The sequence below is a fragment of the Plectropomus leopardus genome, chromosome 17 (assembly GCF_026936395.1).
Source record: "Plectropomus leopardus strain MGB_pleo_1.0 chromosome 17, ASM2693639v1, whole genome shotgun sequence".
NCBI classification, from domain to species: Eukaryota; Metazoa; Chordata; class Actinopteri; order Perciformes; family Serranidae; genus Plectropomus; species Plectropomus leopardus.
The window spans coordinates 26,089,319-26,116,498 of NC_142192.1; the positions used below are offsets into that span (position 1 = coordinate 26,089,319).

A 27,180-nucleotide genomic window follows, 5' to 3' on the forward strand; every position below is an offset into this window, starting at 1 on the left:
CTGGCCTCCGAGTATTTATTATTTGAAAATATTAGATATCCATTCTGCCTGCAGATATCTGGAGTCAGTTACTGCTGTGAAATTCAGATTTTTTGTCAGTGTCCAAAATGGATATATAATATTTTAAGATTTTGTAATGAAGCTGCATGATAACAGTTAATTAAACTGCATCAATGCTGTTTTATTGCAAGGAAGTTCGACAGTGGTACATTTACACAAGTATGGCACTTAATACAATTTTCAGGTGCTTGTACTTTGAGTATTTCGAATTTCTGATACTTTATGCCTTTTATTTTTATTTTTAAATTCAACTTTATTCATTCATTCATTCATTATATTGAGTATGCATGCTCAAAATTTTATTAATAAAAGTTGTAGAAAATACATTAAAAATATTAAAATATTTTTAATGTATTAAAATATTATAAGAAAATTTATTCAATTGCACAACAAATAAAATGTAGAGATGAGAGAAAAAACAAATGTCTCATTAATCTTTTTGCCAATTTATAATTTTTAGGTTGAAATTTTCAACAGTTGTCTAGTACGTTTTAAAACTGTATCTTTAAAAATATCTTTAAAAGTTAAGCTGGACTTAAACTGCATGTCAGTTTAAGTCCAGCTAAAATGAATGAGAACATATATTTGTTAGTGTGAAATCTTTTTCATAATTTTTTGAAAGATGACTGTAAGTCAACCCAGAAAAAAGTGGTGTGAAAACAATCTTTAAACACACGTTCAATAGTTTCTCCTTCACAGTTACAAAGAGAGGATCTATTGTTTGCATTTGGAAATAAATTATTTTAAAGGGTCGTACCTGTGTGCAATCTTAAATAGAAACTCCTTAAAACCAGCCTCACATACCGTGTACATGTGTCTGTATTTCCTGGTCCTTTAGAGAGACCAGAAGGTGGCAGCACAGATCATTTTCAATGAAATATAAAGGCTTTGCACCTGTTTCTGCACTCGCTGTGAGCACTGTTACCACATCACTTCACAGGTGTTGTGGTGAATCTGTTGCAGTATTACAGGTCATGGCGGTCGAATGCTTTCATGTATGTCTGGTACATTTTCTATACCCACATACAAATGCCCTTTTTAACTGTGCAAATGTACAGAGACTAGAAACGTCATCAGTTTGTTTAAGACATTCTTCAGAGGTTTAATACTGAACTTTCAAGAAGTTGGGTGTGTGTAGGCGACAGATTTAAACAAAAGAATAATATTAGATTTTAGCAGCAGAGGCCGAGATATACTGACTTTTATCTCTGTTGTGGATCAAGCTTCAAAAACACTAAATTCTGCTTTTCTCATAATGCAATTAAATCTCTTCATTAGACCCATATTCCTCTTATAGGAAATGCTGCTATTTTCTCTGATTTTGACAAAAGTTCCTCCTTTAAAACTCTTAGAAGACTTTATACAACTGTTTACAACACCTTATTCCCATGAAGAGTAAATTTAACTTTTACTTTGTAAAATCTTTGCAGTTCTCATAAGATGTAGATTATTAAACCTATAAAAAAAAACCTATTAATGTGAACCAAAGAGTAAATATTTGTTGTTGTTTTTAAATCAAACAATAGGTAGCTCCTAAAGAAAAGATAAATATTAAAATGGTACAGTATTTTAGAACAGTGAGTGAGTCTGGCTTTCACTTCTGGATTTGAAAACAAACATTTTTATTTTAACATTTCATTTTTTATTTTACATTGTAGAAAGACAGGAAACACATTTAACCCTTTGAAACCTGGGTAAATTGGCTTGATTTATTTTAGAAAAAAATGGAATGAAACAATGAGGAACTTAGGAAATTGCTCAGAAATTAGCAAGAAATTGAAAAAAAAGTATAAGAAAGCCGCCTGAAAATTAGTAAAACAAACAAAAATAATAAGAAACAGGAAAGTAAAAAAGTATAATAAAATAAATAAACAAACAGTGAAACAACCTAAAAAATTGAATTATTCTGTAAATTATTTCAAATATTCAAGTATGCCATATGAAATATAGTTCCCTGGAAATATTTCCATTGCCTTCTGAAAAGTAATTTTATAAATGTTCTAATTTCTTGAAATTTTGTGGACATTTCACTGACTTTTCCTCCCGTGTTTTAAAAAGAAATTAAACCAATTACTCAAAGGTTTTAACACTTGTAAAAGGCATCTGAGGACAAAAAAGTGACCTCTATTCAGGTTTCTGGTTTCTACTTCCTGTTTCTTGCAAATAGGATTTTATCTATGAAAGCATAAAAAAGCAGTTGGATTTTAACAGGAGGCCTCTGTTTTCAGGAGCCGTCTGTGTTTGTTTGGCTGTGGCTTCATGTTACACGGAGCAGAGAGCTGACCTCAGGCAGCTCCGAGGTAAACTCTAGCCAGAGGATCAAAGGTGTGTGCATGGGATTTGCTGTCCTCTCGCTATAATGCACTCTAGCAATCAAATATGAGAAGCCCTGTGGTCGCTCTTGTTTTCTCTTCAGCTCCAGGTAACGTTGCCCTCAAACAGGACTCTCATTGCTGCAGCTGCCGCACAGTTTGGGTCACAGTGCATCTGTCACAGGCTCGAGAGCATATCGAATGTCTAACAAAATACACTGGAGCTTGTTTCAATGTGACCACACTGCAATTTAGCACAGAGATATGATTCTGGTCAGAAACCCCAGGGGGAGGACATGTTGTCTGTTGCATCTGTTTGCTTTGTTGGTGACTTTGGAATTACAATGATTATTCACCCAAAAACACGGCACTGCATACAAAGAGGCCGCTCTGTGAATGATGAGACCCCATTAACCTCTCTGTGTCTGCAATCTGTGCTTCTATTCAGTTTCTACTGATGATCTGTGAACGTTTACATGGTAACGTTACTCCAGTTTCACCTGCAGGAGACAACACAGCAGCATTTTTTTACACATTGATACCAGTTTTTATAAAATCTAGATTAATAAAAAAAAAAAAAAAAAAGGTGTCAGGAGAGGTCAACAAGCCCAGAGGTTTATACAAACAGACCCCCATTAACTTGAAAATAACAAACAAAAATGAAGAAAAATACACAAAAAAACAACCAAATTCATATTTTGCAGAAAAATACAACAAAAGATAAATGACAACAAAGAACAGGAAAAGTAAGCAGTCAGTAAATATTAAAAAAAAAACCAAGAAGTACATAGGACACAATACAAAGTATAAAGGAAAAAAGGAAATATATATATATATATATATGTGTGTGTGTGTGTGTGTGTGTGTGTGTGTGTGTGTGTGTGTGTAATGATAATTTCCTTGATGAGCTCTTGATAACATTTACTTTATCTGTTGGCGAATGTCTGCTGGTCGGTCTCTTACTAACTTTTATTACCATGAAATTTGGTACAGCCATTAAATGTTCCACAGAGGATGAATCTTTGTATCTTTGGTAATCTTTGACTTTTTTTCTGTGGTTGTCACGGAGGTTCACATTTTTGTTTTTTATTGACATATCTCACTAATTAGTTGAATTGCCTTGAAACTTGGCGAGGAAATTCAAGGTGCCCAGATGTTTTCAGACTTTTCCTCCAGAACCACTGTGAGACTGACGTTTGTAGTTTTGAGTTATATATCTGAACAAATCATGAATAGATTGCCATGAAATATTGTATAAAGATTCCCCAGAGGATGAATCCTACTGTCTTTGGTGGTCTTCTGACGTTAAATCTATAGCCAACATTAGACTGATACATTGCTTTTATTTGGTGACATATCGTAAAAGCATCAGACAGATTGTGATGAAATTGATGAAGACATTCATGGTTCCCAGAGGCCGAATCCTCCTGACTTTAATTTTTCTTCTGATTTTTTCCTCTAGTGCCTTGGTCAAACTTTGACTCATTACATCCATCAGATGGAGCGGTGCAGTTTTTGTGCAGATATTCAGCGCTGCATCGTTTGGTGAGTAAGCTTTCAGGTTCAGGTTCCTTTATTTGTACCTGTAGGTAAATTGGTCGGGTAAAAGATCAAAAGACAAAACAATTAAAGTGCCCCAGTGCTAAATCAAAATGCCAAATATGTCATAAATATCAACAAAAACACAAAACTATTAAAACCAAAAGCAATCCAAAAACTGTGGACAAATAAATCATAAACACAGGCTCCAAAATGATCTTGTGCAATTTTGCAATCTTCCTACAGCTTGTTCACAAGCTTTCTATTTCACACAGTTCTGAGTAACATCATCAAAATACAGTTAGATTATTATGTTATCTTTATGTATTTTTTTCCTCTTCATGTTCCTAGACAGTTTGGTTTTTTGCATAACTACCTTGTGATATGAAAATGATCTTGGCGTGCACATGTTTGAATAGGCGCTACAGTGTCAGGTCACATATATTCAGGTCTGTATGTTATCTCTGGTCACACATTGAGCCTGGTGGTGAAGCAGAGATATCAGCTTGAATAAAGACCCTCAGTGTCTCTGAGAATGAGCCACGGCTGAGCAGGAATCGTGGATACTAGCTGTTTAACTTCACGCCGAACTCAAGCCAAAAGCAACAGCATTTCAAAACACGTCATCTAGCCGAGTGATACAACCTGCCCGTTTCACATGTAAATGAAATGAGACCGCTGTCGTGCATAAATGATGTTTAACCTTTAGTGTACTGTGCACACATCAATACAACTCCTACACTTAAAATATTCCCCTCAGGAATCACCAGCGGACCCTGAAGGCATCTTAATGTGAGGAGGCAGACACATACTGTAACTCACAGCTCATCACTTCAAACAACATCTCTGAAAACGCTTCCACTGAGCAAACTATTTATAATTGAGATGTGATTTCACCAAGTGGTTGTCAGACAGTTACGTTCTTATTCACATGTCTCCATAAACAAGGAAACAAAAAGACGTCTCAGTCTTCGCTGTTCAGGACAGTTTTACTCTCCTGTAAGGTGAGCCTTTTCTTTTCTCTCTCTCACATGTTTACATGTTTTGTGCTTCTTGTTTTTTGCCTTAGAAGTATTTCAGAGCACTGCCGAGTTCTCAGTTTTCTCTGAGAAAGTAGGCATTATAATTTAGTTTGTGGGTTTAAATGCATTTATATTCTTTATTACATTAAATGTATTAAAGTACAATCCTCAGAAAAAGATGACAGAATATTTGCAGTATATTCACAGTATAAATGGGACTGAAAGAAAAAAGCAAAGAAACAAATAAATTCATTAATGAAATCCTATAACTTAAAGTAACAGATGATAGTTAAATAAACAACTGTACAGCAGCAGGGATAGAAAAGTATTCATCCAAGTACTTCAGCGACTGGTACTTAACTTTACTCGACTATTTCTGTTTTATGCAACTTTATACTTCTATTCCACTATATTTTGGAGGGAGATGTTGTATTTTATTATCCCAGTACATTTATTTGACACTTATAGTTAGTTTTTACATATTGAAAAATACAATGTATATATGATACTATGCAGTACTAAACTAATCTAGAAGTACACAAAGAATCTAACATTTGCTGTTCTACAACATTAAAATTAAACAGAATAATATAATGTTATATTTTAATATAATACTTCTGAATGGACATATTTTGCATAATGCATACTTTAGTTTTGATACTTAAAGTACATTTTGCTTATTTCTGTACTTTTACCCAAGTAACATTTTGAATTGGGAGTTTTACTTGTAATGGAGTATTTTAAGACAATACTTATACTTTTACTTAAGTAAAGAATCAGAGTATGTCTTTCACCACTGAATACACTAATTTAAGTCCTTTACAGCTTTGTTATTAGTGTAAACTTTAATGGTTTATAAGTATGTTCAGTGTTTTATCCTAATTCTATTCTTACCAAAACATGCATATTTAACTACGTATAGCACTTAGAGTATTTATATTTAACTGATGCAGATTCAACATTCTTCATCTTATTTCAAGTTATGTGTATATTGTGTTATGCATTGTAGCAAATTACACATATTTATATATTTAAAAAACTTTACAGACTTGTTTTATACATTATAATGTAGCACAATGCACATATTTTAGTATTTATTGCACACTTCACATACTTAGAATATGTATGTATTTCATATTCTTAATTATTTACACACTGGTGTTAAATGTAGCCTAATGCACATATTTTTTTTGTTATAGATCAATTAAGTATTTTGTTGTACTTTAGATATAGAAATAACAAAATAATCCGAATATCAGGAAAGAAAACTCAAAAACAGCAGAACTGAACAATAATGTTCACATGATGAGAAAACATTTTAAATGGTATATAAAAACACCTTATTATTAGATTAACAGTAATATTTTTGCGTTTCCTAGCTGCTCTTTCGCTGTATTTTCTTTTGTTTGCTGCTTGTTTGCTCTATTTTGAATGATGGCACAGATGCTCCGCAGGTTTCATGTTGCAGCTTTAATCCCTTTAATCTGACTGACTTTTAATTCACTTTCATCTCATGACCTCACTGGTCAGAGTCGTCCTCTGCCCCTTGGAATTCAAACCTCCAGTGAGACACCGTTAACAGCTTGTAACAGTGACTGACAGACAAGGAGCCAAGTCTGGTTGTCTCACATTGTAGCCAAAGCTGAGATCTGTCAGGAGGTTAAATTTAACTTTGGCTCGTCCAAGTGTCCAACACCTGTGCTGCAGGGGAAAATGACAGTGTATAGGAACTGTTTGCATATCTTTGTCGAAGGTCAACGAGGAGTGACTCCACGCAGTGTGCCATTAAAAGCTGTGAGAATTCAAATCAGGTCTTTTACGCAGGCTGTGGACTGGATGACACGTTGTTATCATGCAGAATGAAGAACAGACAGCTGCGTTTGAGGCTCAGCTGCAGCTTTTCTCTGTACTTGAACTGTGTCGAAAGCCTTCAGGGCTGCGGTGCACCAGATTCTCAGATTTTGGATGCGTGATTCGTAAAGATGAGGTTTGCTCTGCAATCTTTGCAATATCAGAAAGTAAATTTACAGAGACAAACCAATCAACATTTCTTTAGATGTGTCACTGATGCTTTAAATACCAGCTCGAACAGTACCTAAGAACAAATTTGAGGTACTTTACTTGAGTACTTTTCTACTTTCTACTTTTACTCAACTACATTTCAGAGGCAAATATTGTAGGCTACTGATTATTTCATAATAATTTATCTTACAGCTTTAGTTACTTTACGAATTAATATTTCTTGATAAAAAAAAACATTAGAAGAATTATTAAAATATGACGTTTTATTATAAATTTAATTAGTAAATACATTGGTATATCTTCGTAAGTTCTCAGATTATGATGTTTTAAATATCAGAAAGTACAAAAGATTAAATTCAAGATTAAGGTTATGTGATAAAATTTGCCATCTGCACAACAGCATACAAGCACCTTTGAGTTCCTTAAATTAAAACACAGAAATGCAGTTAAGATATATATACAGGGTATTAAGTGTGTAGCTGTGCAGTTTTTAGTTTTAGCCTGTGTTTTGTAACTTTTGCAAGCATTTCATCATGATATTGACACTAAATGGTGCATTAGCATTTTGGCATTTTGTTTTGCACATCTGACTGAATGTCTGTAAGAGATTAAAAGTAGGAGCTAAAAAACTAAATACTAAAACAATAAAGAAATGTTGTGTGTCAGAGAGGAAGACTGAGATGATGTGTCAGCCTTTTTGTTGAGGTTTGATCTCATCACAAGTTCTCTGAGGTCAACAGATGGGAGATGTACATTTCACATGCAGGAAAACCAGTGATTCAGTTTGTATCCTTATTTGAAATTTCTTATTTTCTATAATTTGTCGAAAGACTGAACACACATTCTTTAGTTTTAAACAGGCTCTGAAATGCCATCATGCCATATAGAGAAATTTCATTGAGCAGCACAGTCTTACAGTATGAAAGAAGTCTTTGTGACAGAAAACATATCAGTGAGATGAGACAGAATACAACTTTAGTGACTCACTAAGTGTATTTGTGTTTGGTCGAGGCCAAGTGGCCCTGAGTGGTGTTCAGGACTGAATCTGCCTCTGTGATAGGAGGCGTTATGGGGCTTTTAGTCTGATAAAAATAGTGCATAGAGTCACAAACGGCACAGACACCTACGCCCAGCTCAGAGACAGCTGTGTGTTTGAGGGGGAATGTGAACATTTTCCACTAAAGAATGAACCAAAAGAAAAGGACTTATAAAGCGGTAAAATGTTAGATTTTTACTTGTATTGTTGTGCTCACATTTATTTTCATTTATTTATTTACAGAGACAAAACAATCAACATTTCTTAAAATGTATCACTGGTGTTCTAAATACCAGTTTTAATGGTACTTAAGAACAAATTTGAGGTACTTGTACATTATTTTAGTACTTTCTTTTTTTACTTTCCACTTTTACTCTACTATATTATTATTATCATTATCATTGTCATTATTATTATTATTATTGTAGTAGCAGTATTTTCACGAATATTTATATGAAGATTTATTTTATTTTTATGCATTGGGTTACACTCATACTTTACTTTTATATACTTTTACTTCAGAAACATTTTCAATGCAGGACTTTTAGGCAATTTGTTACAGAGTATTTTCACAGTCTGTCGTTAGCACTATTACTTAAGTAAAGGAACTGAATACTTCTTCCATCACTGAATCCAGGTGTGTAACCTGTGCCACATGTGTAACAACAAAATTAAAACAGCACATTATAATCTACATAATAATGAGCTCTCCATCCTCAGAGGAAAGTTCACTCCTTCTCCCTCCTCCTCGTCACACAAAACCTCGCGAGATTTGAGCATATCGACGTTAGCATTGGGAGCTAACGAACCAACTCGACCGTTAGCTCGTGTAAAATCTCGATTTTACCAAAAACACGCATTTAGCTTAACTAATAGACACAAACAAGCATCCGGGGATATATCGAATGGAGCCTGACACAGCAGACCGAGCGCCTGGCTTCTTCTAAAGGCGCAGTTCGTCTGTTTTTGTCGGCCTGGCTGGTAGCCGCGCCGCTGCTAACAAGCTAGGTTGCTAACATCCGTTTTACGCTCGTACAGTAAAACCAGGAAGGAGGGACCAGACGAGCAGCCTGGCCTCAGAGGTTACTCCACTTCTGCAAACATTTATTCACAAAAAACACCCGCGTTCAGTCCGGGGGAAACGGGAGAAAGGTAAACGCTATTTCAATTTGTCGCTAAGCTGATAGTTGAAGTTAGTAGCCGCTTCTCTTTCGGCAAGCATGTCGTTAACGTCGTTAATTTTAGTATCGATAGCTAGTTTTTTTGGTCTTGAATTGACTACAGTGTTGTGTAACACTAAGCAAACATAGTCTGGTGTTTTCTACATCATTTTCTTTTTAGATTGTAATATGAGTTTGTTTGCTGTTAATGTGGTGACACCCCTTTTCTGCAATGCAAATGCAACCGCCTATTATATCTTTGCACATAGTCTTAAATGGTTGTATTTGACGCAATTAATCAGCTAAATATACAGACAAAATGAATGATATCAATTTAACCCAGTGTTTTGTGTTAGTGACACGTATGCCCAGTGGTGGAAGAAGTGTTGACATCTTTTATTTCAGGAAAAAAAAGATATACTTCAGTGTAAAAATGCACGTGAAAGTCCTGCACTCAAAAGCTTCCCTCAGTAAAAGTACAAAATTAACATCTAAATATGCTTTAAGTGCCCGAAGGAAAAAAACCCACCTTATTATGTAGTAGAGTAAAATATAGGATACTGTCTTTCAAAATGTATTGGAGTAAAAGTACCTCAAACAAACAAAGAGTTCCACATGCCAATTTCGTTCCCTTCATATCCTGCATTTTTTCCATTCCCTGTTTGAAATACAAATATATTATATGCACTTGAAGCATATAAAGCGCTCGACCTTTAGGCAGTTGCAGCTTTGTCAAAACACTCTGATTAGGTTTGATTTGATCTGGAGCAACTCTAGCTTATCTTTTGGCTACTGCCTTTGCGGTTTGCAAGTTTCAGATACTTCTATTTATATTTATTTATATTTAGAATGCGTATAGACTTAACATCAACCCACCCAACAAGCCAAGCCACTTTTCAGGGTTAACCAGAACCAGTTCAGCATCATTAACTATGCACACCAGGGTTGGAAATTAACCTTTTTGTCCGCTTGTAACTGTGGCTGATGGATGCCAATATCTACCAGCCACTCAAAAGATTAACATTTTTTGGGAAGGTGAGTGGAAAAAATAAATGAAGTAGTCACTTGCATATTTACTAGCATTTTGGTTAGTGGCTGTTGCTAATTTCCAACCCTGGAGCACACATGCAAATATGAGGTAAGAGCACAGAAAAAAGTAGAAAAGTACTACATGTGAACATTTTTTGCATTAAATACGGGGTGTAAAGCTGAGCTAAGATCTTTCTGGCCTGTGATAAAATGGAAAAAAACTAAAATTATTCATGCTTACTTTCACTTCCGTTTATTGTTTTGATCTCAGTGAGTCTGTTGGGCTTCGGTAGCATGCACTAAACAGTGTGGTAAAAGTTGACTCACTAATGCACCTCCCTGTAATTATTATTCAGGGTGTTCATGAAGTCTGCAGGCAAAACCATGATCTGGAGATGATTCTATGAATATACATTTTTAAAAGACCCATAATGCCTATAAAAGGTCTCTGTGTGTATTTAGGCAGCTAGATTTCCAGTGCACAAGTTGTAACCTGCTTGTTGAGAATAATAGCATGCAACTCACAATGCTAACTGTACATAGGAGACAGGTTTTTGTTGAGCATTACATGGTGGTTGAGACACAAACAGAGGGGACCTAAAAGCAACAAGGTGCCTTAATTATGTGTTCTGAAAGATTCAGGTTCAGCAGAAGAGCAGTGAGGGTCTTCAGCGGTCAATATAACACTTAAGTAGACTGCTTAAGATTTGGGCAGGAAGGGAAACCCCGCATGAGCACGTAGCAACCATTGTTTGGCACATGGCAACTGTTGCCCCCCAAACATGAAAGAAAAGAGGCATTCCACAACATTCGAAAGAAAAACACTCATTTATTTCTTTGGATTCTCAAAGGGGAATTGTGAATAAAATGCAAAGTGATTGACGTAAGCAGCACTGCCTTTTCAGCATTAAGCAGCCCCTGTAGTAGTGAAAGCTTTCCTCTTGCCCCACTGCACTAAAGCAGAACTACCTGCTGCGGGCCTGCTAATTTTAAGTGACTCTGGTCTCCATTTTGTAAAAAGAGAAATGGAAAAAGAGAAAAAACATATATATATTTGTTAAGGCAATATAAGGGCATCATTGCAAATGAGCAGCTAGATAGACATATACTGTCAAATTTTAGTCAAGAATTTCAGTATTACTTGTCCCCTTTGCAGAAACTAGCAAATAGTTAAAGAATATAATTTCTCTTTTTTTTTCGGAAATGTTAGGATGGAATAAGTGATGCAATGTTGCACATGTTATTGCCATTTTCTGTTAGTTTTGATTCAGTAGTTAGTTTAAGTGTCAAAGTCTCTTAGCCAAAGCATTGTTTGTTTACCTGCAGAGTTACATTTTATCCGAATGTTTTACAGAATGATGTTAAGCAGCAGTGAAAGTACAAAAAACATCCTCAGTGGAAGGATCAAGTGTTTGGATTAGGGCTGTGTATTTGTGTGTCTTTTTTACTGAGATTGGATGTTGTAATTTTATGTAATCTTGATGTAAGTATTTACCTTTTTTGTCTTTTTTATTGTTTTTACCATTACTGTTATTGTATGTACACTATTGTATGTAACCTTGACATCTTCTCTTTTTTTCTTCATTTTCTTTCTTAAATGCCTAACAAAGGACAGGAGTTCGAAACTGGCAATAGCTATAATCTCTATATCTGAAACATCAGTTACTGCTGCTTGTTTGTAACAGGTGGACTTTGCACTATGTTAACTTGCATTGTCCCTAAAATTTGTTTGGTCAAACTAAACCCTTAATACATAGAGTTAGATGTGAAAATACAATGGCTCCACACACTGTTTTTGTCTTTCTCTCTGTGTGCTGCTGTTTGCCCACTGAGCCTCTTATTCGTTTTTCTGAGGTAAACTATTAAATAAGCAAAATGAAATGACAAAGATCATCCCCAAAAATAACAGCGGGCGATGTAGTCAGCCAGTCGCCAAAGGCCAATATTTTCATCCAATCGCCCGACCGTAGTAGGCTGCATCCTGATGTTGGAAGCTGCACTATTTGGTTTGATTTGTGTCTAATGTTGAGCCAGCTTCCACTCCTCCTCAGCAGCAGCCGTCTTCAACATCTTGCTGCACAGAAGCTCAACCTGTCTCACATTGCTGCCGGCTCATGAGCTCATGTTTACACGCTGCTCCAGCTGTCTGCTACAGTCTTAACGCTAACCTGTTGGCCTCTGTGTGCTCTCACTGCATTGGCTTTGACAGTTCAAGGGCATGTGGAGCTTCAGGGGCTGTAATGCAGGTTTTGAAGCAGCTGGGTGCAGGGGTCTTGATGACGGGGCACAAGGTGTACGCTATTCAGCCTGTCAGCAAGTCTAGACTGAATGCAAACGTGCAATACTGACGAATAGGAAGGATTTTGAATTAACTTCGACGTTTTCTTTTTGTGGAGAACAATAGCTATTAATAACCTTAAAACCTTATAACCTTAAAATTTACTTTTCTCTTCATGTTTTTCAGTCAAAGAATATTCTGTCTGGCCTAAGAGCAAAGATGTCAAAGGCTCCGGATTCTCCGGCTCGGTCCCGCTCCAGATCCAGATCCAGATCCTACTCCAGATCTAAATCTAGAAGCCGCTCCCGCTCAAGATCCAGAAAACGTCGCTATAGGTAAATCTAGTTTTCTGTTTCTGACAGGGTTTCCACGGTCACGAAAAACCTAAAAAGTCATGGAATTTCGCATTCACATTTTCCAGGCCTGGAAAAGTCATGGAATTAGTAGAAATCATTAAAAGTTTTGGAAAAGTCTTGGAGTTTTGTTGTGTGTAAAAAAATTGTTACAGTTATCCTCTGGGAATAACCTTCCTAATGTAACATAACAATACATTTATTTACTGTAGCTGTCGATTACGGTTGGGGGGGATACTATACTGCAATATAGTATCACAATATTTTTATGGGTTAATATTAAATTGATACACGAACGCCACATATCAATATTTTATTACAGAAATTACTAATGTTGTAAAGGCAAAGTCAACTCTCAGTAACCTACTAGACAAATAACATCTATTGCTTTTGATGAAACACTTGTGCGATAGCAGCCAGTGCTGTCAAACACTCTGGTGTAATAATATCTGTTTGTAGGACAGCACAAAGCAACAAGGAAGTGGCCGGCTCATGTTCACTTGGGTGTTTGCTTATCATTTGCTTCATCATGACGGCCATTTCACTTTAGTGATTCAGTCAGCACTCCTGTAAAGGTGTGTGCAGTTCTCCTTTATGGAGTGCTTCACTCACAAAATGATCACTTACACATCTCTCAGTCAATGCATGTCACATTGAATTCATCAGGAAAACTTTGTTTTTCTTGCATTCCTCCTCAATGAATGAATAAGCCAAAAAAGGAACATTATGCCTGAATTGATGTAATAAGGGACCACGTTTAAAAGCAGCAAAACTTTATCAAACCACCTGTTTACAAACTCTCACACAACCTGTGCAGTATAAGTCTTTAACAATATTTTTATTAAAATTTCAAGTGTATATCAAAACCTGTACATTAATGTACAAATATATATACCCTCATACAGTCACACATCCATACTTTTAAAAATGTCATTATAAAAGTACTTTAACTTCCTTATAACTGTAATTTATTAAATGTTATTATAACCGAAGTGTATTAGACTCATGATATGACAGAAGCTACTTTATTGAACTTAACTGAAGTTCATTCAGTAATTTAGTATTTTAGTAGTTAACATTAGTTTAAAGGACATTTAAAGATATTGAGATATATATCATGCATTGCGATTTAGCCTTAAACTACCGTGATATTATTTTAAAACCACATTGCCCGGCCCTAGGTGCAACAGATCTATATATGTGTAAAATGATTATTTAAACACATCACAGAGGCGGCACAGAATCAGGTATATCTGAGACTGACCGCCTGGTCACCAGTCACCACCGATCAAGCTGAAAATCAGCTGAACGATTGATCGGTGGTGATTGTATTGGTATTAGCTGTTGGTACGGGCATGTAACAGGGTCGTAGCAGCTGTAGTAAATTAAAATTTAACTTGAAGTTAGTTCTTTGTTTTTCTTGACTGGGCCAGACTCCTTCTAGGTTTGTTTTTAATTTGCATAAATGTTTTTCCTGTGTGGGAGACAGACTGACAAAGCCTCAAAGTATTTGCATCAGCTCACTTTCTTTCTTGTTAGGTATCGCCATTCGTCTGTATTTGTGACTTGTTGCAGTTTTAAGATGGCAAGCAATATAATCCCTCAGTTATTTAATGTTTTCCTAAGCAAGGGAGTTCTTCTCACGCTGTCTGTTATGTTGTTGTCAGTCTATGTTTGAAGCTGGAGCGTTAAATCACTTTCACAGACAGTGAGCTGTTGGAGTGGATGTTTTTCCTTAAGAGCATTGCTACACAGCATATCAATGATTGTCAGAAGTAAAGAGAGAGTAAAGAACGAGTCCTCGTGGCCGTGCTGTATCTCCCTCCCCCCTCACTGCCTCCTCCCTCTGTGGATTAGAGCAGGTTGTGTCCTCGATGTACCCTTTGTCCACACATTAATTAAAGTCACACAGAAGGTCTGGCTCGTGGGAAGAGACTTATGTTTTGTCCAGGACTCTGCTCCAATGGGAAGGTGCAAAGGGTGAGTGTGTAGTTGACATGTGCTTGTAAACTTGATGGTTTGGTTTGTGGCTTTTCAGACCATCAGCACATGTTCAGTATTGCATTGGTTCCAGAGACTTTTCATATATCCCTGAGTTTACACATGCCACTTTACATTCTCTGAGTAGCATGTTTGGATTGCTTTTATTTGTAGTCTTTTGTAAGAGAAGCTGCAGTTTTTTGGGTTTTTTATATGAAGATTTAATGTCATGATATTTTGTCCTTTGGTTGAAATCACATTTAACTGTGTTACTCCACTCTTTCATCAGAATTTATTATCCACAGTGTACCAGCTTCCTGAAGGTTGTTTTTAGAAATTAGTGATGGTTCAAACCCTTGTTTGATATCCTGAGTGTAATAAAGATTTCTGTTTACATTTTATGAATAAATGACAGAGACAGTGCTGTTTTCTGGGAGATACCTTTCAGTCACCTCTGGGCTTACAGCGCCCCCTGTTGATGCCTGGGCAGTAGTAGATCCCCACTTCCTGTAAGGCCATACAAATTGTAGTTTTGGAACAACCACAGGGTCCAAAGAAATAGTTTATATGATATCAGTCCAATCTCAAATGTACCACAATAGAAAAGGGTGTTGCCCTGGACTCTTTCTGCTTCTTTTAAAACCTCTTGTAAGTGCTGACAATATCAAAGGGCTGTAACTAACACTTAATTTCATTGTCTGTTAATCTTCCCGTTAATTACTAGTTATTCTAACTATTTCTGGATTAAAGCTTTCTCTGAAATTACCTGTAAACAGTGCCAGGAGGAAGTGTGGAAGTTGAGTTCTCTCTCAGACCACTTTCAATATGCTCAAAGTTTATTTTTGATTTCATTGATTTTTGTCTAATAAGGCCAAAATCAAACTTCCTCCCTGATTCCTCCTAACTGATTAGTTGTTTGCCTATTATGTGCAAGAAAATATTGAAAAATTGTCCATTGCAAGTTGTCAAACCTGAAGGTGATGTCTTCAGATTACTTAATTTGTCTGACCAACAATCAGAAACCCAAAGATGTTGAATTTCCATTTTAGTTTCAGCCAGTTTGGCAGGTCGAAGGTTCAATCTCATCTGTGCAGACCTTTAAGTTTGGATCAGGTGATAAGTGGTTGATCAAGAATAGTGGCTGGCATTTGATGAGGGTGTGAATGGCCTCCTGTATCTCTCTGCGGCTGTTCACTGACTCCTGGTCGATTATTTTTTATCCCTTCCTGGTCAATGTTGTGACTGGTTTTGGTCTGGTGTTCACAGACAGCTGACGTCCGTTTCTGATGTTCAGTCAGTCTTTTGTTTAGAGGTTGCCATTTCAGAGATGTAATATTCCCCACTAGAGAAGTAGGTTTCTTGCCACAGCGTTTTGCTGAAATGTGCGGACAGTGTGGCTCTTGACTTGTAAGGTTGAGAATTGTCTTGGGTCGCAGCACATGCTTCGCCCTCATTAAACATCGTTTTTCATCCTCTTTCTCTCCGTCTCCTCTTTCATCCAGTTCTAGGTCTCGTTCCCGCTCTCGCTCTCACTCTCCGTCCTACAGAAACTATCCCACCAGGGACTATCAGAACAACAGAGGCGGCTTCAGAGGATATAACCGAGGCTACCGGAGACCCTTCCACTACCGCGGCAGAAACCGAGGCTATTATCCACGCGGCCATTACCAGAACAGGGGAGGAGGCGGCTATGGCTATAAGTCTAATTGGCAGGGTGGTGGTGGTGGTGGTGGCGGCGGTGGAGGAGGAGGAGGCTGGCATGATCGCCACCACGACCAGGACCACCACTCACACAGCCCCAGGAGGGGCCGCTCCCGCTCCCGCACACCCAAGAAGCGCTCAGGCAGCCGGAGCCGCTCCCGCTACTCTGACCGCTCATCTTCGCGGGGATCTCGGCGCTCCAGGCACTCCAGCTACTCGTCACGGTCCCGGTCCTCATCACCACGCCATCGCAGTAGTAAGGGCAAGCACGGCTCCAGGGACGCTAAGGTCAAGTTAGAAGGTAGTCAAGCAGAGAAATCGGGACAGATGGCGGACGGCAGCGCCATCGAGAAGGCTTCTGGAGGTAAATGGATCGACTACGACACCAGCCCGAAACAGATCAGCCCAGAGACTAAGAAAGAGGACGGTCCCTCTGGTTCTGAGGGTAAAGGGCCTGGGAGTGGCGGTCCTCTGTGGAAAACCATCGGCACAGTGTCCCCTCCAGCTAAGAGCCCCACAAAATCTGGACAGACGGCGTCCTTCAGCGGCTTTGGGTTCTTTTCAAAAGACGACATCAAACCAGGAGATAAAACTGTGATCTCTGCTGCCTTCAAAAAGTATGTCAGTTAGATTTCTACTTATGTCAGTGAAATCATGTTTTCTTTTTAACTCTCCTATCGAATTATGAACGTTATTTTTCTTTCAAACATGTTTAGCTTTTTTCAAAGATCCCTGGTGAAATACAGGTTAAAAAGGAAAAACATAAGACTCCAGATTTTAAGAGCATTGAAAATGTATCCGTCCTTTTCTGTGCTCTGAGAGGAAGTTGTATGAAATCCCACTTAATTAGGACGGTGGTGTGACGTGAGTATAACTACTGCAAACTGAGTCATGGTCTGTACTGTTTGCTTTTGGAATGGGAGTTCTTCTAATATGTTTTTTTTTCTTTTTTATGCAAAATGAGAGGAAATTAAAACCAGCAGCCAGTCTGCTGCTGCAAGTACTCTGTACAGCTTGCATGTTTATCTGTTGTATGGGATCATCAACAAGTGGGGATCTCAGGTTCCTGTTTTTATTTTTTTTAGAGTAGCTTGACTGGGTAAAGACACATGGCTGAGTGTCTAGGTTTATTAGCAAATGCATTAATACTGAGAGTAATATTTTATCATTGAAAAACAGCCATTTTTGTGTAAATTAGCTTTTCCAAGTCAACTGAAATATACTTGAAATCTTTCAGCTTGTGAGAACATGTTATATGTACTTGTTTTTCCCTCCTGCATTGTTCATCACAGTGTTTTATCTGGAGTAATAGGTACTAAAGTTTATCCTGCTTCTCTGTTTCAGGTTCTTGGCTGAGAATAAAAGCAAAAAGCAGGCTGCTGAAAAGGAGAACGGTCGGGATAAAGAGCAGAGCAGCGAAGACAGAGAACTTGAGAAAGGAAGCAAGTCCGGAGACCTTTTCAATATCTCGTCAGCTTTCAGCGAGTCCAAGGAAGACAAGACGCTGCCTTTCTTTGATGCTGGAGAAGAAGAGTTCCTAAAGTCTCACGGGCTGAAAGAGAGGGACATTGATGAGGATGGGGAGGTCAAAACCACTCTCACAGCACGGGACATTTTTGGAAAATGGGGGGATGATCCAAGCTACTCAACGTCCTACCCGTCAGTCAAAGAGAAAAGCCGCAGGGATGCTGAAGAGGCCGAGGTCGTAGACATGGAGGAGGAGATGTACCGAAGCCGCAAACACAGCTCCAAGAAAGAGGAGAAGTCCAAGAAGAAGGAGAAGAAAGAGAAGGAGAAATCCAGAAGGAGTCCGTCCCCTCCCACAACTTCCAGAGAGAAGGAGCGGCCGCTGTTCCCTGGAGCTTATCCTCCTCGTGAAGGGTCACCTGTACGACACCTGTCTGCATCAAGGGACGACTTTGAGCTCAAAATCAGCTCTTTAGATGAAATGCCCAGGTATGTGTAGTTACACCCGATCATGTAGTGTACACTGTAATATCACCGTATTGACCCAAATATAAGCCGACCAGACAGTGAGAGCAGGGTTTTTGGGTTTTTTTGGCAATTACTTTTTTTTTTTAAACTGGGAAAATCCTGTTGAAGGTGAACATATGTAAATTTTTTTTATTATACTGTCCCATGAAATTAATTCCCTCTAAAAATGTGTAATCCTAACACCACGTTAAAATTTTTTAAAATGTATTTATTTATTTTTTTCTGCTCCATGCCGAGCTCTCGTCTGCCTACACACACACACTGTGACGAATCTAACTGTTCACATGGTTCACAGTGGCTAACACAATGGCTCTATATGGAGCCATACATGTTTTCACGTCAGCCACCGCAGATCTAGTGCACGCTTTGCACTCAGGACAAGTTTCAGTTCTGCAACTGCACCGAGCACCACTAAATCCTACACACTGGACCTTCAAGTTCCCAATGTCATGTACTTCATGACTTCATCATTGATGTATTTTTTGTGCAGAAATATAATTCAACCCCTTCATCCTGTATTTGGGCCAATACGGTAGATATGTTTTACTCCCTGATGTTCATTGTGTCTGACTTCTTGTGCTCTCTCAGCTCCTCCCTCTCTAAAGAGCGCCTCATGCCTCGAGATTTGCGGAACCCAACTAAGAGAGATCAAGAGTTTCGCTCCATTTTCCAGCATATTCAGTCAGCGCAGCTCCGTCGCAGCCCCTCTGAGCTGTTCGCTCAGCACATAGTGTCTATCGTGCACTACATCAAAGGTATAGTATGACCTGCGCTGGTTTTTGTCCAGCTGCCACAGAGACGACAGGGGGGACGCTCCATTCATGATCATACGTTAGTTACCAAAGCTGGTGCTGCTGTATTTGGATAAATAGTTTGTTCCTCTTTATTTGCAGCTCAACACTTCCAATCCTCAGACATGACTTTAAGTGAGCGGTTTGCCATGTACCAAAGAAAAGCTGCAGAGGTAGAAATGATGAAGCCAAGGAAGAGCCCAGAAATCCACAGGTACTGTCAACGTCTCATTTTCTGATCTGATGTGATTTCTTCAGTTAAGCACTTTAGCTTTTTTTTTTTTATCATCTTAGCCTCCTGATATTAACGCTTTTCCCTCCTCTCTCAGGAGAATCGATGTTTCCCCCAGTGCCTTTAAGAGGCAGTCTCACCTGTTTGAGGATATGGAGGAGACGAGCTACAAGGTGACCCGCCCTTTTGAAATTTGACGTATTTGGAGCAAGCAAATTTGAGACGATCCAAAGCAGCAGTGTTCAGCTTTGTGCTTTTCTTTCAAAGGATGCATATTTCTAAATCAAAAGAGCCCAATTGTGTTTTGTAAGTGCCAAGCAAGCCCCCCCAGCCTATGAGATATGGTTATTGATTGGGTATGTACGAACCCAAGCAAAGGCTAAAAGGAAGTGAATTAAGATCCTGAATCCAAGCCTCTCAAGGGACGCTTATCAGTGACTTTACCTTGTAAGTATTTTTCCTAAAAAGAAAAAAATCAAGCTACAACAAAATGTGAAATTCAGTGTATTTTGATAAGCTACATGCATGCTGCTGGTTTCCACAAATATATTAAACAGTGAAAAGTCATTTTTTAAGATCACGTTGTATTATTTTCGTAATTAGTGCCATCATAGTCATTTCATGGTGTTTAAAGTAACATTAGCATTCACATTTTGTCTTAACCACTAGAGGGAACACAATACTTAATATATGTTGTGCATCTTTATCTGTAATGTTTGTTTTTCAAGCTTTACATTTGCGTTTCATGTTTGTCAGATAATTTATGAATCTGTCCATCAGTGGTACACACAGCTGGTTTAGTGGCTGATAAACACGTGTTTCTGCAGGATCCAAGTAAAAAGTTCAAAGGCGACGTGATGGACCTTCGCCTGGATATTGAAAGACGTAAGAGGTTTGCTGGGAAGGAGTACAAGCGTGAAGGAGGCAGGAGCCCTGGAGGCTCCCGAGGACCGAGCAGAGAGAGGTCCTCTGAGAAATCTGGGAAACACCACAAGAAATCCAAGTACGTCCCTTTTGTTGTCTCTGTTTTTACCCCTAGAGAGTTCAGACAGTCCTGTGTTCAGATCCGCAGGGGACAGTGTTTGGAGGAGTGGTTGCTGTTGTTACAATGGATAGGTTGCCATGTTGGAGGATTAACGGCAGCAGAGTCGGATTACCACTTCCTTCTTTTTCCCCAGACATTCAGAGTATTATTTAAAACCCTACCACATGTTTATCAGCACACGATTGACTTTGTATTCATTACTGTCTACTTTTCATTTCTTTTTGCAACTCTTTATTGAAAGATGGCAGTCAGGCAAAAAGATGGATGGCAAATAACGTTTAAAAAACAAAAGAAAGAGTCCGTCAGTACAGGAGACACTTTGCTTTTATTTCTGAGGCACTAAAGCCTTAAAACAAGTCTAAAGTTTCAGGTGACAGTTTTAGTTTTTTGGGGGGCCTTTCACCTTGTTTTTTCCAAACTGTTGAACTTTTCAGTTTGATCCAAACCAAAATTACAGCTGTGAAATCTCCTGCGTACCACAGTCAGGACCAATCAGCCAAACCGTAATACAACGAAAAAGAGGTGGTCTCGCTTCAGATCAGCGACACCAAAAATAATCAGATCAAAGTGTGCAATGTAACAAAAATGCGTTTTTCATGGCTATTTTCAGGAACAGCAGTTATTTTATGACTGCACAGAGCGGAGGCTGAGCTAGCTCAGGCTGGTCGAGAGGCATGTGAGAAAATGTAATGTGTGAAGAGACATGCATATTTAATGTGTGTTAATGCCTCATTTAAAGAAAGATTTTACAAGTTGTGTTTGTTTTTTGTGAAGAAGAAAACAGTGAAAACATGACTTCAGACCCTTTTTACACATTTTTACATTTATTTTAATTTAACTTAATTTTATTTATTTTACCTATTTTATTTATGTTTCATTACTTGTATTTGCTTTGTTGTTTTTGCCCTATTTTTTGTGTTATTTTATACTGACATTTTGTGTCCTGCATCTTGCTTAATTTGTCCTCTTTAAATTTCATCCACACTCTATCCTCGTTTCATCTCGTTTGTGTTCAGTTGTTCACTGTTTAGTTGCTGTGTTGCCTTCTATGTATCCCATTTCTGCTTTTGCTCTTTTTTGTCAAAGAACTCTGTAAACTCTGTAAACTCTGTAAACTCTGTTTTTAAAGGTACTATTTATATATAGTGTTATTACTATACTATTACTATTATTTTTAACTGCAGAACTAATTTTTAAGACACTCATGTCCAACTTCTTTGTTTGTGCTCACAGGAAGGGTAAGAAGAAGCGGGATCGCTCTCCGTCCTCCTCTTCCTCCTCTTCCTCTCCGTCCCCTTATCCTCCGCCTTACAGAGGCAAAGAGTACATGGGAGGAGAGGGGATGGAGCACCACTCGGAGGAGGGCTACGGTCACCCACGTTACCCTCCACGGGACTACAGTGGGCCCGGAGACAGAGGCCCTCGAGATTATGAGGGCCACAACCCGGAGAGGGGCCGCGGCCGTGGATTTGTAAGTTCCTGTCCGCCTCTGTTCATCTCTTGTGCTGCATTTGTTTTTGTCACTGAGGTACTGACATCTCATCTTCTTGCAATTCTTTGTCCTAATGGCATCACAGTAGACTGCGCTTCTCTGCTCTGTTCCTTCCTCCTAATGATAAGGAACATAATGTGGATGATGATGATAATGATGATGACACTATCATACATTTTCCATGCACTACCTGATTTGTATTAAGGTAATGTAGCGTAAATCAGTGGACCTTCACCTCATCACTAAACAAATGCCTGATTTCCATCAGTGTGGCTTTTTATTTGTGTGTGCTGTCATTGTCCCTGGGTTGAGTTTTTTGACGCTGACTCGGACCAAAACATATTAAATATAGTAAAAATATTCTTCCATCTTATTGTAGAAAATGAGTTTGTTGTTTGATGGCGAGTTGAAATCCACCTTGTTGTTTTGGTTCCAGTTCCCCAGAGTCAGAGGCAGAGGGTGGAACAGGGGAAATTATCCAGGCAACAACAGCAATGGAAACCCTGCCAATATGAATCCTGCCGTGCGCCCTCCAGAGGAGGAGTGGGACCCTGAATACACTCCCAAGAGCAGGAAGTATTACCAGGTGAGCTACTGATAGATTTAGTGGCGCGCATTAGCGCTGTGTTTCATTAGTACTTCCCCCTCAGCCATTGGTATTACATAACCACTGACATCACTCGGAAAGCCAAGAAAGCAGGCGGGGGATCGAAATAAAACACACCTTCCTTCATTCACTCTCAGCCCGGCTATCACCGATCGACTGCCAGTTGCAGGTTTAGCATTATACTGCTTTTTACAATTAATCACAAATACATGTATAAAAAACAGAAAGCAAATACCTGCAGACTCCTTTCTGCGAGCTTGCGGTATTTTCTGCAGATAACTGCAATACGCTGAATTTCTCAGTGTGATCTGTATCATGTGTACCACAACTGTTACTTTTTTATGTTTAATGGGTCTGTGCAAAAAATCCCCATTTTCCAATGCATTCACAGATAATGTTGAAAATAAACAGATCTTATTATATAGTGTTATATACAAGTGTTTCAAAAGATAAAAATACGTTTTAAGTTGGTCCAGAGCTGAGACTTCTGACCAGCTTTAACGTTGCGTGTCTCCTTCCAGCATGATGATCGAGATGGAGAGAAAACCTGGGTAGACAACCGTGGAAGAGGCCGCGGCTCCTTCCCGCCTCGCCGTGGACGCTTCGTCTACCGTAAAGGTGGCAGCAGCCCAAAGTGGACCCACGACATGTACCAGGGCGTAGCGGAGGGCGAGCTGGGAGACGACAACATGGAAATAGAGCGCAAAGAAACCAAGAACATTGGAGACTCCTCCGCCCAGAAGCAGTAGACTCCACCATCAACATGTACGTGTTTGTGAGCGTCTCCGTGTCAGAGCGGTTACTGCGGTGATGACGGTGTTCTTTATTCTCCCCTCCACGTCATTTCATTTAACGGTTAATGTTCAGTGAGTTAAAGTGAAGAAAGACTTGAAGAGCAGCACTCTGCTTCTTTTTGTACGTGAGGTTAGCTTCTTTTCAGAGTGTTTTTTATGTAACGGTGAGTTTTTGTTTTGCAGCTGGTTGTTGTATCTTTTTAAGGGAGAAAAAACTGAGGCAACAATGGTGAATATTTTCTGACAAAAAAAAAGACAAAATAAGAATTTGTGCCTTAGAAAATAAATATAAATAATAATACATGTGTAATCTGTTTGAAGGTACTGCCCCGACTTTGAGAGGTGCAGCTGTGTCAGTGTAGGACGGCATTAGATGACATCATCTTATTGTTTTTTTTCGTTTGTTTTGGGGCTGTGATAAATCTGTGATGTTACTGCATGAAACGTTTGATTCATACCTCGCTCCTCGGGACCAATCAGTGGCGGCTCACCATCGTCAAATTATTAGACACAGAAAAAAAATCCTTTGATGAACCCCTGAACGATAGTCGCTTACATTATCCGAGCTTTTATATAGTGCCACTTCACCTGTAATTCTCACTGTGAAGTGAGGACATTTTTATGCGTGAGTGCTGCAGTATATTCTCATTGATTTTGGGCGTTTTCATTTAAAAAAAAAAAAAAGTAAATTGTAAAGAATTTGGCAACAAAAGATTTTGCGTTAGATAAACATGTAGGTTTTCTGCCTCTGGCATATCAGATAGGTAAGTGACTAAATTTTATTTAGATTTTTTAATAAAAAAAGAATAGTTATTACAAAAGGCTAATACATGTATAGAATTATAAGACCTAAATTATTGTAATCTTAACATCTGAGGGAAGGGAAATTATAAAACCTGATAATGGTTCTTTTTTTTGTTTTAATACAACGGTTGCAGTAAACCCTCTTGCAAAAAAATACCAGAGAACCTAAACATGAAAAAGTGAAGAGAAAAAAAATTGACAAAACATTTTGTCAACGATGAACGTGTATATTTTTAAGAGGAGTCGATGCGAACTAGCGGAACTAGTTTTGTGAATCTCACTGTGCTGCTTCGTCCCACTTTTGACTGTACATACTGCATGTACTAAACCGAGCTGTAGGACTTTTGTTTTTGTTTCAATCTGAAGCTGAAAACTTTTGTACTATTCTCAAGAGCTTTGGAGTACTTTGTCTTTTAATTTTCAATAAATCTTTTCTTTGATTCAGGGAAAATTCTGTGAGAGTGGTTGTTGAGGTGAAGCTGGGTTAGACAGAAATCCGGACAAGCCAAAAAAACAAGTGTGTTTTATTTCATTTTTTGTACATTTTTAGACTTGTTTCCTTTTTAGGTTGCTTTGTAGTGTGAGTAGTTTTTGCCAATATTGGAATAGCAACTTCTCTGCAAGATTATCCACCATTGAACCAGACTGTCACCATCTGCAGGGACGTGCACACACATCTGCATTTAAAGAACCAGTAATGAGGCCAAATTTCAACTGCCTATCCCAGTTTTAACAGACTGTAGAAATGTGTTAAATACTTGCTGCATTATTGTGAAGGGTCTCGCTCTACTGCAGTATATGTTAACATATTAATAGTTGCAAAATGCTGCTGTCGGGTACAAACCTCCTGTCTCCAAAATATCCATTTTTCAGCAATTAGAAAAAATGCTGTATGCTGAGGGGGGACCAACAGGATTAATTCATGAAAAAAAAAATAGTGAAATGTAGAGATTCAAGGTTCATGGAAAAAAACTACTAAAAAAACCCTCTATGTAAAGTGGTGAAGTGGTAATATTAAGCTTGGCCACAAACTGGTGGTTTACATTTGATGATAGTGACAAAATCACAAAACATCTTAGGGCTGTATTTAATGATTACTTTCACTAATGATTAATATATCTTTTTTTTAATTTTAATTTTCGTCTATATGCCACAATGTAGAAAAAATGGCTATTGTAATTTTTACTTCCCCCACTTTGCTTATCAGGCACATCTGATTTCAGCTTAATATGGGCTTACTGGTCTTAACTTGAGCAAATTGACTTGTCTCTTTTAAAAGCATGGGAGGAAGACAATGAGCAACGAAAGAAGAAATGTAAATCAGTAAGACACTAGTAGAAAATTACCTGAAATTAGTTATTACTACAAAACAAAGTTTAAAAAAGAAAAGGAAATGACCTAAGAAAAAAGTAGCTAAAAATGTATGCTTATTCTGTTACAATTTTAAATATGTAAATATCACATAGAATATATATTATATATAACTATAAATATTGTTTTTCCATAGCTTTTTTCTTTATTCCCTAGACATTTCACCTAGCTTTTTTGTTAAAAAAATCAGTCATTCTCTAAGTCACTCATTTCTTGCAATTCATGAAACATTTTTAACCACATTGCTCATTCCCTTTTTCCCTATGTTTTTTAAGTAATCACACCAATTTTCTTAAGTTTCATAGATTTAAATAATTGTGTAAGGCGTCTGAAAGCAGCACGAGAAAAGCGAGGTTGCTTCAGATTTCCAGGGGTTAAAGCGGAGGTGTTGAAATGTCACCAGTTTAAAATCACATTTATAAGCAAATCTCATGATGTCAAACAATGTTAAATATGTCTTCAGCTGTTAAAGAGGCCAAAGACGGTAAACAAGTGTGAATAAGCAATTTGTCCCAGAATGAGCTCATACCACCAGATCATGAGTGTCTCTTTGTCAGTATGAGAGTTTTCTCTAAATCTTTACTATAATCTCCATTCAGTGCCACTTAACGGACACTGCAGTTATAACATAACGAGCCTTTTCATGGACGCAGGAGCAAAACTCAGCCAACAGAAAATCTCCTGGGACATCGCTCGGAGAAGCTCTGCATTGGTAATATCTACAGTTCGGCAGAGGTGAATGGCTCTTTCATAGTCCCTCTAGCAGACATGTCTTCAGCAGAGAGAGCTGCAGTGTTGTAGATGAAACTGGGAGGGAGGAGACTGGGAATTGTGGAAAGGGAAACAGGAAGTGATGGGGTCACAGTCACAAGCCAGTTTAAAGGCTGGGAAAAAGACTGGAGGGTTTTCTGTGAGAAGATGACTTCTGTGCTGAGATCAGCCCACCATGAAGCTGCCTCTGGGAGTAGTTTATTATCTGGGCTGCAACTAATTATTGTTTAAATTTTTTGATTAATGTACACTTTATTTACTTAATTAAAAAAGGGGGGACATTAAAAAAATTTATCACAGTTTTCCAAACCCCATCCTAACTAGCCAACATGTTATAACTTCCTCTTATCTCTTTACAGGCCTTTGTTTAATGCACATTTCTTTTGCTTACTATCGCTGAATATTGCACATAATTTTTAAATACAGTGAACCTTTGCACATCCCTTTAAATATATTTGCACATTCTTAACTCTTACATATACTTATTTTGAAATAGCAGATTATGTTAACTTAAAATATGTTTATTGCTATTTATATATTTATTTAAATTCTATAGCTTATTTATGTTTCTTGTTTATGCATCAAAACATCAAAGCAAATTCCTTGTATGTGAAAACCTATGGGCCACTGTGTTCAAACAACTAAAATATTTTGTAGATTAAACAATTTGTATTTCTATTTATTTATTCTCATTTTTTAAATGTATTGTTTTTCGTTTGTTTACTTACTCTGTAAAGTGGCCTTATGTAGGCAACCTCAAAGAGCGTTATATAAACTTAAGTTATT

General features: G+C 37.9%; 1 protein-coding gene across 1 annotated transcript; it reads left to right on the forward strand.

Moving 5' to 3' along the window:
• Positions 1-8,763: 8,763 nt before the first annotated feature.
• Positions 8,764-24,703, forward strand: thrap3b (thyroid hormone receptor associated protein 3b). Its single transcript, XM_042506441.2, has 11 exons — positions 8,764-9,143; positions 12,645-12,793; positions 16,294-17,109; positions 17,837-18,448; positions 19,076-19,242; positions 19,381-19,492; positions 19,608-19,683; positions 20,338-20,513; positions 21,789-22,026; positions 22,484-22,633; positions 23,176-24,703. The coding sequence occupies exons 2-11, from the start codon at positions 12,678-12,680 to the stop codon at positions 23,401-23,403; spliced, it is 2,691 nt and encodes an 896-aa protein (XP_042362375.2). The 5' UTR covers positions 8,764-9,143; positions 12,645-12,677; the 3' UTR covers positions 23,404-24,703.
• Positions 24,704-27,180: the final 2,477 nt, after the last annotated feature.